The following is a 19,645-nucleotide window of genomic DNA, read 5'->3' on the forward strand; positions in this document are numbered from 1 at the left end:
TGAAGACATATTCAGACAAAATCTGTGATAATTCAACATGAAATACAAGTGTTTTACAAATAGAAGGATGAAGAGATACAGGAAGAAAAGCAAAACAGAATGTGTAAAAATGTGGATAAATCTAAATGAATAGACTATAAAAACAACAAAAGCGGCAATAATAATACCTGGTGAGGTTTAAAATATAAAGGAACAAAATACAAAACAGTGGCACAGCTAGAGGGGGATAAACAGAATTAAAGTGGTTTAAGATCCTTACACTGTTTGGAAAATGGTAAAACTACTAATTTATGTTGGAGTTGAATGAGTCAATCATACATCTTAAAATCTCTAGAGCAATCACTTAAACAAAAAAAACAAACCAACAACAAAAAAAACACACACCAGTATTCAAATTCAAAAGACAGCAAAAAAAGAAAACAGACCTAAACAAGTGATACAAATAGAAAGCAACTAGTCAGGTGGTAGTTTTAAATCCAAATACATCAGTAATGACATAAAAAAAAAAACGGTTTAATTAAAAAAACAAATATCAGATTGGGGAAAAATGTATGCTGCTTACAGAAAACACACATTAAATATAAGGAGCCAAACAGGCTGCAAAAAGGACATACTGTGTAGACCTTAACTAAATGAAAACTGGTATAGCTATGTTAATATCACACAAAAGAGACCTATGACAAAAAGCACTACTAGAGATTAAAAAAAGACATTTCACAATTCAATTTATCAGAAAGATAGAACAATTCTAAATATTATGTATTTAATGAGTCTCAAAATATAAAGAACAAAAACTGACAAAGCTAGAAGGCCAAATACACAATAACAGTAGGAGATTCTAACCCAATTCTCTCATTAACTGATAGAATATGCAGTCAAAATCATTAACAAGCATGACCTAATCGACATATACAGAACACTACAACAATACAAATTACATTCTTTCAAGCGTCCATGAAGTGTTTACCAATGTTGATCACAGGCTGGGCTATAATGCAACTCTCAACAAATTTCAAAGTATTGAAATTACTTTAATATTGCCAGAAATCAATAAATAAGTAGGAATTCCTCATATATTTAGAAATTAAGAAATCTCTTTCAAAATAACCCACAGATCGAAGAAAAAAAAATCACAATAAAAATTTTAAAATATTTTGAACCAAAGGATAATAGAAATACAACACATCAAAACTTATGAGATACAGGCAAAAAGTCATGCTTTAAACAGAATTTAGAGATTTAAATACATATTTTAGAAAATCTAAATTAATAAGTCACACAGATCCAAACATTACCTAATCAATTTCAATTTTAAAAACAAAAACATTGCCTATCCTTTCCAGTTTTTTTTGAAGTGTAACTTCTTCTGTACATTAAATTAACAAGGAAATTACCCCCAAAGTAGTCTAAGTAAGAGGATGCAACTACCTGTATAAAAACATTACATCTATTGGTGAGGTCTTCAGCAAATTTATCCATTCTCTGCTCTTTAGATAAAATAGATTCCATTTTCATCATCCATGAGCTCACAAAGACGTAGTAAGACTGTACATCTCTAACAAAGGAAAATATCGGGGTTACTCAGCACAGGAAAGAAAATTTAAGTCCATTTCTTCATATTGGTTGGGATAACATATTTCCTTGCAGCAGCCATTTCATCTTTCTGGGTTTCAAAATCCATATATATACATATGTAATTTATTCATTCAACAAACAAGTGCCGAATGACTATACAAGCCAGGCACTGTTTCTCAGTATTGGAAACAAAAATCAGCAGTAAAGAAAATAGACAACAATCCCTGCCCCCATGAAGCTTACATTCTACAAAGTTGAGTTGTATGATAAAGAAATCAGTAACTAAAACGTCGAAGATGTCGATTGATATGTAATACGGAAAAAATACAGCAGGGAAATGAGATAGGGACTAGAGTGGTGGGAAAAATTGTAAATAGTGATCAGAGTAGGCTCACAGAAAGGATGATTTTGAGCAGTATTTGAAGATGAATTAGTAATCCATGCAAATACATAAGAGAAGATAAGAGAAGAAAATTCTAGGAAAGTAAATAACAAATGCAAAACGTTTTAAAACAGGAAATGTGTCTGGCACGTTCAAGTAGTAACAGAATGGAGCAGAGAGCAGGATGAAAAAAGATCAGAGGTACAGGGGTGGGGGGCTGGGGGAATATAAAAAGTGGAGCATCGGAAGGGAATTTACGTAAGACTTTATAGGCAGCAAAGACTTCAGTGGAAACCCACTAGAGGATTTGAGCTGAGTGATTTGATCTATCTTTGAAGAGTATCAGTATCACTTTGGCAGATATGTTGAAAGCAAACTATAAAGGGAACTATAAACTAGAAAAGCAGAAAAACCAGTTAGGACTCTACTGTCATAATGCAGCAAAAAGGGGAGGACAGCTTGAACCAGAATGGCAGAGTGGAAGTGGTCAGAATCTGACTATAAAAGCTAGTCTTTAGTGAATGCTTACTATGGCAGCCACTGTTTAAGCATTTTATACAAATTAACTCGTTCAAGCCTCACATTAACCTTATGAGGCAGGCATTATGAACTCCATTTTACAGTAGAGAAAACTGACAAGCAGAAGCTAAGTAATGCGCCCAAGATCACACAGACAGTACGTGAGTCAAGATTCAAGCCCAAATCTACGAAGTTTTCCCATGCTGAACAGACTAAATCAATAATATAATTCTACTATGCAGGCTGATTACAAACAATAAATCATTCTACCAGTGCATCTCAAATCCCTCAAGAAAGGAACTTTTAGCCTACATGCTGTTTAAACTATATTTTAAAAACTTAGTGTGCAAAAAAAGGACAATTCCCTTTGCAGGATCTGACGTTACCAACTCTTTAAAAACCATCTTCAGTTAGACAGGGTAGAGAAATGTCCCATCACTGCCAGTCACAATCAACTAAATGACAGCTCTTCAGGACAAAGGACTAAAGAGGCCCCCTTGATTAACACTAGAATCCCATACTGAGGTTGTTGGTTAGCCATATTGCCAAGCAATCTGACAATCAAGAACTCAGTCTGAAAAGGGAGTATGCCAAAATCTTTAATAAATGTGTTTTAAAAGGAAGTAAAACCCTACCATCCAATCTGAGAAAAATGATTCCTACTGAGCCAGGAAATTAGACAAGACACCAACAGTTGTACTTTTTGCTTCACCTCGAATGGTGCTAAGATCTATTACTTGACTTGTGGATGATTCCGTTTAAAAGTCTGGAACACAAAGAAGTGGGGCCCTAGGGCCATGTCTCCACTTTTGAGGAGGAGGCTATGATCAGGACTCAGCAGGGACACAATGTATTATACAGGAGGAGACAGAAAAGTCATCAGCAAGGACAGAAGGAAGGGTCCTAGACTATGGAGCCCTCTCTGACAGCAATCATGTCAATAACGTTATAACACACAGCCAAGAGAATATGCTCAGCTTTAGATCAGCGTATGCAGGATAAAGCAGAGGTTTGTCTATCACTCCGCCCATCACTCCTACATCCAGACTCCAGATGATCTTTGTCTCTTGTAAATATATACAAATGAAACTGCTTTAAGTTTTAAAAAGCAAGTTAACTGACAAAGGGAGTCCAAAAACGGCCAAGGGTCCCATCAGATTGTCAGCTTCATTTCAAAACACAAACAGGAAGGAAACAAAAAGAAAGAAACTAAGGGGGAAAAAACAAATTTCCTGCCCCAATACAAAGCACTAAACAGTGTCAACACTTGTAAGTCAATCGGGGGTTTGAAATGAAGGTTCAGACCTCTAACCTCTAGTCAGTAATCCCAGCGTCAAAATGGTTGTGAACGAAAAGCAAACTGCTGCAACCTACAAACCTGGGACCCCAGTTGAAGAGGTGGCTGGGGGACTTGGCCAGCTGGGGTGCAGTGCAGTGTGCAGCAGGGAACCTGCCCCACTGCTTCCTCCTCGCTTACATAATGCACTCATGGAGCCTGACTGAGACAGCTTTTAGTCGCCCCTTCAACTTTTTCTAAAATGTTACAGCTCATGCTAATCACACCATCTCCCCTCTCCTGGGTTTCACGTTAGTGGAGTGAATTTTAGTTTATGGCAGAAATGCAAGGGGAATGAGAAAGACATTGTCCCCTTCAGTTCCACAGAGCTCTATAGTGACTGTGTATCTTTGGAATTAAAGAATTTAGAAACAAGATTTTATCATGTGGGGGGTCTTTGAAAGTCAACGTATTCAACCTTCCACCTAATAAGACGCACTTCCCACACACCTTGGACTGAGGATCATCTATATTCTGCCACATATGTCTAGTCAAAGTATACATTACCTCCCGAGCAGCCTACCCAACACCTGTTCCAGAGGCTCCAGATAAGACTGGCATGACACATACTTAGCTGTGTGGCCTGGCAAAGTTCACTTCTCTAAGCCTCATTTTCCTTATCTAAAAATGGGATAAAAGTTAATAATGTAGAGTAGTCGCTAACAGCTTGTGCTCTAGCATTGGACTGCCAGGCTCTGCCACCTACTAGTTGTTTAAATTTCAGCAAGTTTAATCTCTCTGTACTTTAGTTTTCTCATCTATAAAATGGCAGTAACAACAGTATATACCTCACATCATTTTCTGATGATTCAAGATGATACATGGGACATTCCTAGAACAGTTGTTGGCTTACAGAAAGCCCCAGATATTAGTTTTCACCTTTATTACTTCCCACATGAGAAGACTCTTTACACGGTTTACATACGACTATGTGTTTAAACCCTTTAGCATAATGCCTGCTAAATAGCTAAGAGCTTGATAATGCTGGCAATTATTATTATTAATATCTTTCTTTTTCACCTTTTGGCTCTAGTTCAAACTTCTGGAGCCACAGAGATCAAATCTGTTCCCTCTTCAACCTGAATGCCCCTCAAATACCTAAAGAAGCGCACTACATCACTCCTCAAGTTTCTCTTTTAAAGGCCAAACTATACAGAAACTCTTCAATGAATCTTCAAAGGGCATGGTTCTCAGATCTTCTGACATCCTATTCAGCTTCATCTAGGGACGCCGCAGCTTGTGGCCCCTTAAAACATGGCACTACCAAACATCAACCATGATCTGACCAATAAGAATTCAATGGCCTAGATATTGTAACTACCAGTTTCCATAATCTGGGTATACTTATTAATGTAATCTAAGTATGTATTGGCGTTGTTAGCAACTGCATCACAGTGTTAAAGAATATGAAGCCACTGATAACCAAAACATCTTTTTTCAATTACTGCTACTAACCTGATTGCTGTCTCTCTCCATTTTACTGAATTGATCTCTTTAAATCCAAACTTATCTCTTTATCCCTTCTCAACAGTTTTAGAACGTATGAGAGACTCTGAAATCTCTGCCATGGGGAGTCCTGCTTGAACTGAGTTGTTGTCATTTTCTGCTGACTTTAATCGCAGGACACAGGAGTACTTAAGAGATACCAGGAAATCTCTTGTATTCGACATACTCATTCCCCCATTGTGTAGCACTGACCCAATGTCCCCTTGATAGTCAAGATCAGCGTAAAGTGGGTCGATATCCCTATTATCCTTGAACCAGGTCACAGGCAAAAACTGTGTCCAGCACGGCACCAGTGGCAGAGTACTGTGTCACTTCACTTAAAATCTTCATCCAGGTCAACATATGATTTTAGCACTACACTCAAGGATGAATGTGCAGAAAATTGCTGATGCTAACTGATAGGAACATTGGACTCTTTATAATATTTTCTCTATTTTGCATATATTTGAAAATTTATAAAATAAGAGTTAAACAAAAATAAGATGTAATCATCAGAAGAAACTAAAAGTTAAAAGCATTATTTTAGGTAAGACTAAAGTACAGGGGATAATTATTTTCCCCTTTAACCTTTAAGTACTTTTTGACTTTTTAAATATGTACATACGTTATTTTCATGAAAATAAAAATAAAGGAGTATATGAGATTAAAGTCAATTCCTCCAAAAAATCATCATTGCATCAGGGGCACACAATGTTTTTAATGTCATCAAATGAAATCCACTGTACAGGCTTCACTTCCAAAAATATTTAATGCATCTAATAAAAAGTATATGTATATGTGTGCATATTATGTGCATATACATGTGTATACATGTATATATACATACACACGTATGCACATATGTGTACATCTCCAAAAAAAATAACTTGCCTAAACCTTAAATTGAGTTCAAGCATAAAATATTTAAAACAAAACAAAAAGAAACTCCTAGAAAATAAATCTGCTAGAGATTGCCCAACCTTTTTTTTTTTAAGTAATGAGTAAAGTATGTTCAATTTTATAACTCAAATACTTTACATATATTTAGAATCAGTATAAGACTTGAAAATTCAAAATATCTAAATATTTTCACTATGGGTACTTATAAAACCTACTTGGTAAGTGATTGAGCTTTCTGCTGTAGAAAAGTATCTCTGTGTATTTTAATGGCTTGAAGACTTTTTCTGTCTAGAAGTTTGGCAGCTGCTGGTATCTTCTGGATCAAAAAATTATCAGGAAACCAAATAATATTAGCAGTTAGAGTGATGGCTGGTGCCTGAAAGAGTAAACGTATGGGGGGACAAATCATTAAACACAGACTAAACAATAAGTTATTTAATAGGTCTAAAATACACAATGGAAGACAATTTATTTCAAGAAAATTTAAACATAAAAAAATACTCATTAATATATTATGAGACAAATTGTCTTATTATGGCACAGAGTTAAGGCATTCCTATATCTGGTGTGGAGCATAACAGTAATTTTATTCTGCCTAAATATTAAACAACATGCATGCACACACATACATTTATACACTCTCATGGATTTTAAGATGAGTAAAAATACACAGAAAATCATATAGACATCCTTATGACCTTTACTTTCACTCTGTATTAGTGAAAAATATAAAAAATAGGGCTGGCCGAGTGGCTCAGCTGGTTAAGAGCTCTGAGCAACAGGGTCACCAGTTTGATTCCCACAGGAGCCAGTGAGCTGCGCCTGAGCTGAGCGGCTGCTGAGCTGCCAACAGATGGCAGGATGGCTCAGCTGGTGAGAGCACGTGCTACTAACAGCAAGGTTGCCAGTTCGACTCCCGCATGGGATGGTGGGCTATGCCCACCCGCAACTAAGATTGAACACAGCACCCTGAGCTGAGCTGCCGACGAGAGACCAGATGGCTCAGTGCGAGCTGCCGACAGGCGGCCGGTTGACTCAACTTGGAGCTCAGCTAGCTGCGCCCTCCACAACTAAGACTGAAAGACAACAACTTGGCTGTTCCCCTTCCCCAATTTCCCAACACTGTTATCCTTCCCCAATAAAATCTTTAAAAAAAAACAAAAAACCCCAAGATGGCTGGGTTCTCAAGGTCACATATCACTGGATTATTCACACAAACTAAAGTGTCAACTTTGAAATCAGGTGTTGCATTATGCAAATAGCAAAGATATAGAAAAAATTTTTTTTAATTTTTTCTACTTTAATAAGAACGGGTGGAGAAAGCAGAGAAAAAAGTAGTAACAGTAATAGAAAGTTAATGCATAGAAAAAAATCTGGACATACCACCACTAATATGTATTTATATTACGCAGAATTATAAGGCATTTTCATGTGATATGCTACTTATTTCTGGAATGCTTGGGTTTTTAAATGAATAGTATTACATTTTTGCAATTATTATAACAAAAATTATTTTTGTAAACAGGAATAAAATACATTTTAAAATATCCAGTTTCATCCAAAATCTTTTTTACCTACTCAAATTAAAAAAATAAAGTCCAAGTTCTTACCTTCTTACAAATGTCCAATAAAGACTTATAAAACTTTTTATCAACAGTTCGAAAAATTTGAAAGTGCAGTACGAAAAGTCCACAAATTCCAACATACTTGTCTCTCTGGTCAACTTCAGAAGGCTCCCCTTATACAATGATAACATGAGAGAAAAACAGAACGTATGTAAAATTCTACTTTCAAGGAAACACAAATTTTATAAACAAAAAAAAAAACAAAAAAAATGCACTTCATATTACCAAGTCTGGCTTCTACATTTGCAAAAATTGAACGAATACTATGTGCAAATTCTTCAGCAAAAGTGCTATTTTTTGACACAGATACTCCCCCATTGAGAGAATCAAACTGCTGTTCTATACAGGCCTAGAGAGGAAACATTTAAAGAGAAATTTTTAGACTCTCAATAATAAGCTATAGATAGATTTAAACATAGTATGTGTGATAAACATCTACATTCATCATTTAAATTTTACAAACACTGAAGTTCAGATTTTTACTCTTATCTAATATAATTATCTAAATCCTTCTGAATGGAAAATTTGTATGTACTTATATATTTGAGTTTCAGTTATGTGAAAGTAATAGAACCGAACAAAAAATCTATTAACTCAACATGAAAAGACACACAATGATGTACAAAAGATATATTTGATGAAGCAGTGGAAAACATGTTTTATTCTTCACTTTGCACTTTTAAGAGTAGAGTTTATTTTTTCTGCTTACAATTACTTTCCTAGCACTTTATTACAGCATATATAGAAATGTCTCCTGGAAAAAGAATCAATGACCAAAATATACCTTTTAAGTCTAATGGATTAAAAGTTAAATTGATATAAACAAGAGTTGGGATCAACCTGTTAAAATTGTGGTCATGTAAAATATAAATTAAAGGTAACCTTGAAGCAGACTTTACATGGGACATAATGCAATTTCTGGTAACCACTACACAAAGCACTGCTGTTCAACAGAACTTTCTATGATGATGGAAATGTTCTACATCTCTGGTGTCTGATATGATGGCTAGCCACAAATACACGGCCATTTTTTCCCCCAGCTTGACTGAGATATTACTGACACATAACATTTGTAAGTTTAAGGTGTACAGTGTATTGATTAGATTACATGTGGCTATAGTAAGCGCTTGAAATGTTGCCAGTGTGGTGGAGGAAGTGAATTTTTAATTTTAATTAATTCATTTAAATTTCAATAGTCACATGTGGTTAGACACCACCTGGACTGTACAGACCGAAATGATATTCTCTGAGACTAGGAAGAATTAAAAACTTTTAAAGGTAGTTTTACAAACCTAAATCTAGAGGTTAACAACAAAGACAATACTTAACACAACCGCTTAGCTCTTAATCCTTGAGGAGCTTTATCCTTTTACATAATTAAAGAAGAAACAACCCTCACCCCTAATACCACTAGTAGTACACTATTAATTTTGTTTGCAAATAGATACTGAAATATTTTACTACACATTTTAAGACAAAGCACTTTTAAAGAAAAACACATTCAACAGTATGCTATTCATTCTGAGTCAACTAATATAAGCCCATTTACTATACCCTGATACATCTCTCATACCTGAAATATCATTCCATCAAGTAACTGACCCTCTAGCTTCAGCAAGAACTTTTCAAATGGCTTTAGTTTTTCTTCCTGAATTCCAAATTTTGAAGGATTGTGATGGACAGATTTCAGTAACCTTGTGGAAGATCAGGAGAAAGACCATAAATTTGCTTAATTCTTAAATTAAAATTTTTCCCAAAAATCAAAACTTTGTATCTGTATTTCTTGTTTGGTTCTACAGATCTGAAAATTTGAACAAAAAATCCTAATATATTTAATTTCCTAATCATGCCTTTTTATATCATATTAAATTCAGATATCTGGTGCTTTCTAGATACCAGACATTTATTAAATATTTATAGATTGAATAAAATAAAATGCCTTAACTTAAAAAAGTCTTGGAGTATACAATGAAAGAAAAAAAACCAAACTCAGGAAAAACAAGTGTCTCTTGAATAGAAACCACGGCAACAATAAGTCTGAGTCCTAAGGCAGTCAAGAATTAGGGTGCTTTATACAAGTATATCATGCTCGCAAACAAACCCACCTGAAATTAAAGAATGGTTGGTGTCTTCATAAAAACATCTGACATGAGATCCTTCTAAATATAGCTTTCCAAATCCTTTATCTGCACTTTTTATATTTTTTTGCTTTTTACTAAAACATTAACTATACAAATAATGTTTTAAATATTTTAATTGGCTCACCTTTTATACATAGTCCAGTGGTCTTTTAATGTAATATGATTATCAATAATTTCATCCAGGGTAAGCAAAACTGTTAGCAGCTCTCCCAAGTGCTCATACATAGTCTGTCAAAAAACCTTTAATGATTACCATTTAATCACTAGTTAGAAGATAAGCTTCATGTGGATTTTTAAAGTTAAACACATTAGAGCTAATCACTGAATTAGTTAAAGCAGTGAATAAATCAGTTAGATGAAACTAATGATCCTCAGATAAAATAATTAGCTTTAAACAGAGAAACACATTGCCCAGTATTTCATCCTTAATTGTGATACTGCAGATTTATTTCACTCTCCAAAAAGACCATTGGAGAATCTGCATTGGGTCACTACTGAGAAAAACAAAGAGTTACACTAATAGTGGTCAGTAAGGCCTCATCAACTTCACAAACGAAAGACAACAAATTAAAAAAAAAAAATCCTTTAAGAGTCTTGCTATAATTGTTGTACTCCCAAATCACACAAACTCCAAAGTAAAATATAGTAAAAATTAGTTTTACAGGTCAAGTTAAATTACTTTTACCTGAAAATGAACTCCAGTTGTCTCTATAATTTTGGGTGCAACCCTATAATAAAATAACATCCAAGTTAAAAAAAAATACACCTCATTTTTAGGTCACAATTTCTTTTCACTTTAAGGAAAACACATAGCAGCAAGAACTCTTGGGATTTTAATATGTATTTACCTTTATTTAGGCTTTAGTCCCCAAAATTTAAGAGATCCATGGAATTACTACCACATCCCACTTTCCCAAGACGGGAACTAACTTGTACATACATAGTCTGGCCTGTCCTTGCCTATATCCAACTCAATGGGCAGGAACATGACAATATATGGGTCCACGGATAACTTTAGCCTTTTAAACCTAAGGGATCGAGCTTGGGAGGGAGGCAGACAAATAACAAAACTAATACTCATTTCTTTCTAAACTATTAGAATTGCCCAATTCCCAACTAGAATCTTTGTTATCCTCCCCAAACTGGCATTTGGGAAGTAGTCCTCTCTTTAGTCAGGTTTATTTCTGAGTTGTCATCCCTACTGAAAAACAATGCATACAACTAGGATTATTAGTCAAAAGGCCTGGGATAATTCAATTCTACTTCCTAGAGATGCAATTTATTCAACAGTAAATAATTTAAGATAGTATTTATATATCAAAGCACATATATTCCACAAGATAGAATATTTTAAAAATTAAACACAAAATTCAAATGAATTTCATCTTCCTTGGGCAGAGTTCGCCTGAATTACATACCAGGTACTGCTGGGGTTGGGGGTTACACTCTCATTCCCTTCTGCCAGGAGACCAGTTTCAGTGAAAGGACAGAACATAAAATAAATACCAGACTGAGGGGGAAAACATGAGAATGGGAAACACTTAACACCTTCTTCCTGTTTATAAGACAGGTAGGATGCAGCATTCTATATTGAGAATAACAATGAATGGACTGGTGAACAAAACAATATCTAAATTGCTATGGAATCTTGGCAAATAATTCCTCAGGGCCTCAGTTATCTCTTCTCATAATTGAGAATTCCCTAGTGATATATCTAAACAAAGTTATTGTAAGTTTATAATTATATAGTCATGTGCCGCTTATCAACAGGGATATGTTCTGAGAAATGTGTTGTTAGGCAATTTTGTCATTATGCAAGCATCACAGAGTGTATTACACAAACCAAGGTGGTATAGCCTACTGCACACCTAGGCTAGCTATATGGTATACCTATTTCTCTGTAGGGGAAGAAAAATAATTTTCCCTCTACCCTCTCGGTGCTTGGCTGAGATATTTTAGTACAGGGAAGGAGACATCCTTACAAACGGAGTTTTCCCTTACAAATGTAAATGTATTTTAGAGAGTAACTTCTACCTGGTTTTCAGAGCTTCTTCCATGTCTGCTGTTTCTCAAAACTAACCAGTCCAAAATAAACCTTACGCCAAACGGACATATTTTTGGGTGACAAATTCTGTCCCCCTACAGCTTCCAGGCTACAAACCTAGGGTGTTACTGAACTAAATACTGTAGGCCACTATAACTCAGTGGTAAGTATCTGTGTAACATGTTGTGCTACAGCACTATCATGGCTACGATGTCACTAGGTGATAGGAATTTTCAGCCCCATAATCTATGAGACCACTGTCATATGTGTGGTCCATCGTTGACCAAAACATCATTATGTGGCACATGACTGCAGTTAAGTGGAGAAAACTTGAAGTATAAATTATTAATCATGTGAAATATTATTTTGTGGTAGGAGGAATGGTAAAGACTGAAAATGTGTTCAAGGGCCGGCTGAGTGGCTCAGTTGGTTAAGAGCTTGCTCAAAGAGTGCGAGTGAGAGCTCTGAGCAACAGCGGTTCAATTTCCGGCCCAAGCTGAGCTGCCGCTGAGCTGCCAACAGGTGGCAGAATGGCTCAGCTAAAAAAAAAACAAAACAGAAAATGTGTTCATTTTTCTTGATTTAGGGCAGTGGTCCCCAAACTTGTTAGATCATGAGAATTACAAAATTTTTTCAAATATAGATTCCCTAACCCCACTCGCCACGATTTTGTAGTTTAAGAAAGGTCTCATGTGATTCTATTGAGTCAGGGAACCTTCAACGTAAAGAAGGGAGGAAAGAAATAAAGAGAGAAAACATGGTATGTTAGCCTTTTTCTATATAATCGAATTTCATTAAGATTATTCGGTCAACATTCTCATTCAGACAGATAACGGGTTCATTCACCATGGTAGAAACTGTCTTATTAACCTATCATTTTTTTATTAAACACATCAAGTAGTGTTTGAAACAGCATGAGTGTTCAAAGAATGTTGAATAAGTGAACGAAGGAATGAATGAGTGAACAAACAAAAAACTATTTTAGGTAATAAGCTAGTTTTAGAAAAACATTTCCTGCATCTGTATTATAAATGCAAAAATATTTCTAAAATCCATTACTTGTTACTGATATACAGGGCAGCCAACTGGTGGACTACATTCATCACCACTTCATAGCACCTGGTAACAAAACAAGACAGTTCCTGAAATGACAAGTGAGGAATATGTTACAAAGTTGCTTTTTAAATGTCTCCATTTCTGACTGAATTTTATGGTAAAAATATTAAATAAAAACAAAACAGCTTTCCAGTGAAAACTGGAGTTAACCTGCAGCCAGACAACTTCAAGCATCCCTCAAGCAATCAATTCTTAACTCACCTCCTGCATCCCAAGGTCATTTCTACCTCTTTGCCCTCATAGCATTTCATTCATAATTCTATTTGAAGTCTTGTTCTATTACATAACAATTACTCATATAATTCCTAAATGACAGAGGACTGTCTCATTCCTTCCTTGAATATCCACTGCCTAACATAGTGGCTAACCCTCAACTGCTTCTCAATAAATTTCTGTCCTATCAAACGTATAACTGAATGAACATTTGAACGAATGAAGCTCAAATGCTGCCAGTTTAGAAAGTATGACAATGAGAGAAAGGGGTCTCCAGAAATCACTGAAATAACTTCAAATGTTTATTACCTTTAATCTTATCTATAAATAGCCTTGGCAAATAGCAATGAAATATTACTTACCCCAGGAATATGTTCATCATTAAAAACCCTGGCACCTACCATGTCCCACACCTCCTCAAAATTTCTTTTCAGAAGCTCGCAACTTTTAAACCTATACACTTTGTATCCCAAAGTATTTGAAACCAGATTAAATTTATGGCTGTTCAAAATTTTAAGCTCTATGAGGGCAGGAATTTCTGTTGGCTTTGTGCATTGTTGTATCCCCAGCACCAAGAATGGTTTGTAACATACGAGGATATGCCAGGATTATAAAACATTTGCTGAATGTTTAAAAATGGGATTTTATGCAGCTGTCAGCAAGACCCAAGAACAATTTAATGTTTCTGAAAATGAAAACAAGGCATTTCAATTTTACTTAAAAAGCCCTAGTTTTACATCTTATTAAATTTCTAAAAGTTTAATAAAAGCAGAGAAAAGAACAGAAAATGCAGGACAAACAACACAAAATAAAAAGGCAGAAACAAGTCCAGATATATAATAGACAATTTATATAAAATAGAAATAGAATAAACAAATAAAAAGACAAAAGATTTTCAGATTGTATAAAAAAATCAAAACCCAGATATATGCAGTTTTAAAGAAACACAACTAAAACACAATGACACCAAAAGCTTGCAAGAATGCAGAAAGATAAATCAAGAAAATGTTAAGTCAAATAGAGCTGGGGCAAAAATAGACTTCTTAGCATTATTATAGCTAATTAATATATATATTTATATATTATCCACATAACTATTATCACAGCTTAAGAGGGGCACCACATAACAATAGAAGATTCAATTTATCAGGAATGATAAACTTGTATTCACCAAATATCCTCAAAATAAGACATGCAAAATTTGATAAAACTAGGGGAAGAAATTGACACATTCACTGGGACCCTACAAATTACATGACTTAGACTCCCGTACAGCAGGACTCTTGTTAGGATCTAACAACAGGTGGCACTAAAAGGAGACTAGAAGGCAGGAAAAAGGCATCTTTCTATTTCTTCCTGTTTTTAACCAACACAATCCAAGCAGGAGTGGTTGACCCCAGCAAGGCCGATTGCTCCAGCCTCCAGCTTCTTCCATCACTACAGAGCCAGCCTCCAGTGCCCTCAAAGGTACCAGCAGCAATCAGGCAGCGCTGCTTCCTCGGCGTACAAGTACTAGTTCCAGGGGACTCCTACTCCAAGCTCTCAGATTCTGGCAACCCCAACCTTTTCCTATTTTTCCCTCTAGATGTAGAGGTGGTATCTGCTTCCTCTCATTACCTCACTGCTCTTTTCCTTTCAGTCCTCCAACTCTTGTGTAACCCACTCTCCTCTTTTGAAATACCTTGTATGAACTGTTTTCTGGACTGGGCCCTGACTGGCACATACCATCAGAGGACAATTTAAAAAAAATATTCTCAGTTAAGTCAAGTAGACTCAAAAAAGTAGTAAAGATATAAATGATCTGAGCAATATATTAATATGCTTGATTCAATGAAATAATCAGATCTTGTACCCAACAATCAGAAGGTAGGTGGGATTATGGGTATTTTTTCTATCTCCAATTTCTGCTTTTGTCATATTGTACAAGCATTGCTTTTATAATGGAGAGGGGTGAAATAGAAATTATTTCATTCTTTTGGTAAAATGAAACCAAAAGACCTAAAATAACTAAAACTTTGCAGTGATGAAAAGCGTATCTAAATTAAAACATTTGGTTAGAAGCATCAAGTACAGTTATCTTTAACAACCTCATCATTACTCATGTAACAACGTAACCATCTCCATTAACAACTTTTTCCTGATATAAATTATCTTTTCCTACCTGACACAAAATTTAAATTATTTTAAAGGCACAGTGACAGACAGTCTATAAATGAAATTATACAAAATTATACAAAGAAACTTTTTTTTTATCCTTATTTTCCTAAAGATATTATGAAACTCTCTCAGGAATTATCATCTCCTTAATTATAATCCAATGATAACTAAGTGTCTTACCTTCACAGTACACATTCTAAGCATTTGAAGGTTTCATAAATTTTTTTAAATTATATATAATTTACTCAAACTTTTCAAAGAAAAACCTCAATAAAAAGTAAAAATCAGTTACCTGTAAGAATGAAATAAATCTCCCCATTTGAATTTGGCAATCACCTTCCACCATGCTGGAATCTGTGGCTTTAAAAGGCAACATGGAGAATAGTATTTCAGTTGTTTTATATACTCAATCAACACCAAACAATAAAAATATGATTTTTATACATTATTACATCTTCCAATCTACACAGCACTAAAAGCAATTTTCACAATAAAGAGAAAAATAAGACAATTACTAATTGCACAGTTAAAAGTAACCATCTGTTTCACTATTTAAAAATTCAAGGAAAATTCTCATCTAGCTGCAGTGCTTTATAATAAAAATATCACGAATAGACTTGAGAATCTGCTAATGCTTCATCACTCAGATTTTTTCACCTGTTTACCAAATAAATCAACAAAAAAGTCTGAATGCTTATTTTCTCACACTAATAATTATGATAGTCCTAGAATTGTGTTTAAGTTTTTAAAGTTAAGCTTTAACTTTTTATTTAAAGTCCTAGAATTGTGTTAAGATGATCAAAAAAGGCATCATAACATTACAATGTAAAATTTTAAAACTTACCTCCTTCTCCATAAAACAAGAGACCATTATAAAATTTAGTTTCAGCCTGTTTTAAAAAAAAAAAAATTAAAATAACTTTAAAAGTTGCTATTTTGTTTTTAAATTCGAGGCTCTCTTAGTTATCCAGATTTTATAATAAGTAGAGGACTACATCACTTATACACAACAAATTCATTTAAATTCAAAACTGCTTACAATACAGATAAATTCAATTTATCTTTGGAGTACCAAAAATATTACTGATAAACAGTCAAAGTTATTTCTTGATTTCTTTAGCCTTTACTAGGTCTTATCTGACCACTCTAATTGTCCTAAATCCTTCCATTAGTTTATGGGAGATAGAAAGCAAACATATAATATCAAAAAGGCAGAGAAAAAAAGTTTACCAACTTCTCCCAAAGTTTTAATTGCTCATGGGCAAGGAAACACAAAACATATTAAAAATTCAAAGCTTTCTTAAAACATCAGTTACATCTAAAAAGCCAGTATATATGGCAGGTCACACAAACTTTGAAAGTATGCAGACCCAGACTCAAACCATTACTATCAATAAAATGTTGGGCAAGTGACACTCTCTTTAAGCCTCAGTTTCATCTATTCCTCACATACATACTTCCCCGGGTTGCTGTAAACATTAACGGGGTTAGCATGGTGCTTGGTACATAGGAAGTACTCTGTCACTATTATTACTACTACTTCTTTAAATAATTAATTCAACAGTCAATAAATATTCATGCATACTGTATACATTTAAGCACATATTTGCTTTTAAATAATGTTTTTAACATCTTAAGAATACAAATAATTACCTCATACTTTAATTTCTTGATTTCACAACAAAGTGCAGCATAAACCGTGATGACTTTGTTTAAGACCTAGGTTCATGAGTAAAAACATAAAAGAAAATTATACAAGATAACTAAAGCATTTGAGAAATAGATTTTTAGGTTTAGGAATCTGTACCTTATTTTCAGTCTTTATGAGTTCCAAAAGGGAAGACTGTTCATAAGGCAAAAGCTATAGAAACAAGAAAAAGAACATCTTTTTAATTTGAAAAGAATCACTGAAATCTTAAATACACAAATTAAGACTAGCTCTATTCTATTTAAACTTGCAGTAGACCCTATACTCAAGTTTCATGGGTATACATGTTTGACAAAATTCACTGAACTGTATATCTTAAATCTATGCATTTCACTGTATGTAAAATAACCTCAATAAGAAACAAATAGAGCCTGAATATTCTTTTTTTTTTTAATTTTTTTTTAAATTGGGGAATTGGGGGATGGGAACAGCGCTGGGGAAATGGGGGAAGGGGAACAGACAAGTTGCTGTCCTTTTTGTTCTTCAGTCTAGTTGTGGAGGACGTTGCTTCCCTGGCCCAAGTTGGCACCGTCATTGCACTCTTCCCAGGCGAGGCAGATCAGTCGCCGGCTTCTGGACGGCAAGTGGCTACTGGCTGCTCACGCTGGCTGCTGGCTACACACAGTAGCCCATGGCAACCCACTGCCACAGGGACTGCAGCCTACGCTGTCGCCGGCAATTCACGGCAGCCCAGCTCCAGGTTGAGCTGCTGTTCAGCTAAGATGCTAAGAGGACAGTGTCACTGGCCCTCATATGTGGGATCCGAACCGGGGCCCTCTGGCGTCCCAAGCCAGCTCTTAACCAACGCGCCACTCGGCCGGTCCAGCCTGAATATTCTATTCCAACCCTCTTCATTTTCTTGAAGATGAAAAACAAAGGCTAGCTCAAAGAGTTAAATGGAGTCTGTGTCATTCTTGACACCAAAGTCTTTGAGTTTATGCCACTCTTTAAAAAAACACAAAAACACATACAAAAATAACTGATGGCTTAGAGAAAAGGAAATTAACAATTTTTCTCCAAGTTTCTTTAATTTTCTAGATTCCAAATAACACATGTTCCATTTTTAACCATTATGTTTTCAAGATATAGTATGTCCTGAAAATGTATACATAAATAAAAAATAAAACAAAATCAAACCTTTAATGCTATGGGATCAAGATTGAAATCCCAAACATCTCCAATGGAATCATCTAGTGCATCCTCAATTCTTCTTAATTGAGATGTATACTCCTCAAGAAATTTCCCATAATTCTTAAGTTGAACTTCAGCATGAATTTCTAAATTTAAATTTTAAAACGATATGTGAGAAGTACAAAAATTACACATTTACTTCATATAATGTCAAAGGTCACAGCAAAGTAGATACTAAGTATTGCTAAATGTATTACTCTGGAATGTCTGGACTCCTTGAAAATAAAGTTTCAAAGTTAAACAATAATTCAGCTTTCTATAGTTCCCAGATAAAATAAGTTTAAAAGCAGATGTTGCCATATAAAGAGATATATATCATCTTAAAACAAATTTTAAAGTAGTATGAAAAAGTCACTATCCCACTTATCCTATCATCCAGGACTTTTAAACAATCTGAAGAATTCCTTAGACAATGCAATGTCCTAATTTTATATTCTAGTCATAAACAACATTTTTGCAAAAAAAAACAGACTCATGACCTGAATTAGGTGTAAAAATCTGTGTTGTCACACAAACAAAATTTAAAAACTCTTAATTCTATGCACTTGTTTAAAAATACACCTATATATCATTTTAAAAATGCATTTAGACCTGCTTCATCATAATGATTATCACTGTAATGCCCCAAATTTACCAAGATATTGCTTTAATTATTTACCTATCATAATAGAGTTGGAAAAGCCAGTAAAGAACACTAAGAACAGAATACTGTGTTGATATTTACAGAATTTACACATTGATAGAAGAGTCATTGTAATAAACTGAATAATAAAGCTATGCCTATTGGTCAATATTAATCAAAGTAAATATTCCACATTATACATAAGAATTCATTACTTATTACAAAAGCAACAAATTCAACTCCAACTCAGTTTCTTTTGTTAACTTTATCCAATCTCTGTCGTCTAAAAAAGGTAAAATTTCCTCTCCTCAAATTAGCAATGCAAAGCAAATCTAAGATAAAGTATCTTCTAATTTATTAAGGATAAAGACCTAGCTCCCCATTCTCCCTTATTTTACAACTAATGCACTGAATCAGGTGGATCAATTTGGCTCATTAAGTCTTCTATTTCATTATAGCATTAATCTAGGCAATTCTGAAAAACAATTAGTCTAAATATGATTCATAGTCCAAAAATTAATCAAAATCAGGTACAGAGAAGAGATGAGAAGTCTCTTCCAACAGTTTAAATTAAAAACTGGGTAAGATTCTTAAAATCCCAAGTACACATCTAATTCTCAGGTACATGGAA

The 19,645-nt window shown here is 34.5% G+C and overlaps 1 protein-coding gene across 7 annotated transcripts in view; it reads right to left on the reverse strand.

Moving 5' to 3' along the window:
- Positions 1-19,645, reverse strand: part of WASHC4 (WASH complex subunit 4) — a 57,358-nt gene that overhangs the window by 35,890 nt on the left and 1,823 nt on the right. For 5 of the 7 annotated variants that reach the window (XM_019642618.1, XM_019642616.1, XM_019642617.1 and 2 more), the window contains exons 2-14: positions 18,339-18,478; positions 17,301-17,354; positions 17,147-17,212; positions 16,338-16,383; positions 15,786-15,853; positions 13,067-13,149; positions 10,649-10,691; positions 10,088-10,191; positions 9,396-9,516; positions 8,048-8,171; positions 7,808-7,935; positions 6,413-6,573; positions 1,429-1,555 (exon numbers count right to left, since the gene is read on the reverse strand). In XM_019642618.1, the coding sequence (XP_019498163.1) occupies positions 1,429-1,555; positions 6,413-6,573; positions 7,808-7,935; positions 8,048-8,171; positions 9,396-9,516; positions 10,088-10,191; positions 10,649-10,691; positions 13,067-13,149; positions 15,786-15,853; positions 16,338-16,383; positions 17,147-17,212; positions 17,301-17,354; positions 18,339-18,478 (1,265 nt within the window). Of the gene's footprint in view, positions 1-1,428; positions 1,556-6,412; positions 6,574-7,807; positions 7,936-8,047; positions 8,172-9,395; positions 9,517-10,087; positions 10,204-10,648; positions 12,487-13,066; positions 13,150-15,785; positions 15,854-16,337; positions 16,384-17,146; positions 17,213-17,300; positions 17,355-18,338; positions 18,479-19,645 lie in introns of those variants that run through there. The other 2 variants (XM_019642622.1, XM_019642623.1) reach the window with 2 other exon arrangements.

This window comes from Hipposideros armiger, unplaced genomic scaffold (genome assembly GCF_001890085.2).
Source record: "Hipposideros armiger isolate ML-2016 unplaced genomic scaffold, ASM189008v1 scaffold_71, whole genome shotgun sequence".
In the NCBI taxonomy this organism is placed as follows: Eukaryota; Metazoa; Chordata; class Mammalia; order Chiroptera; family Hipposideridae; genus Hipposideros; species Hipposideros armiger.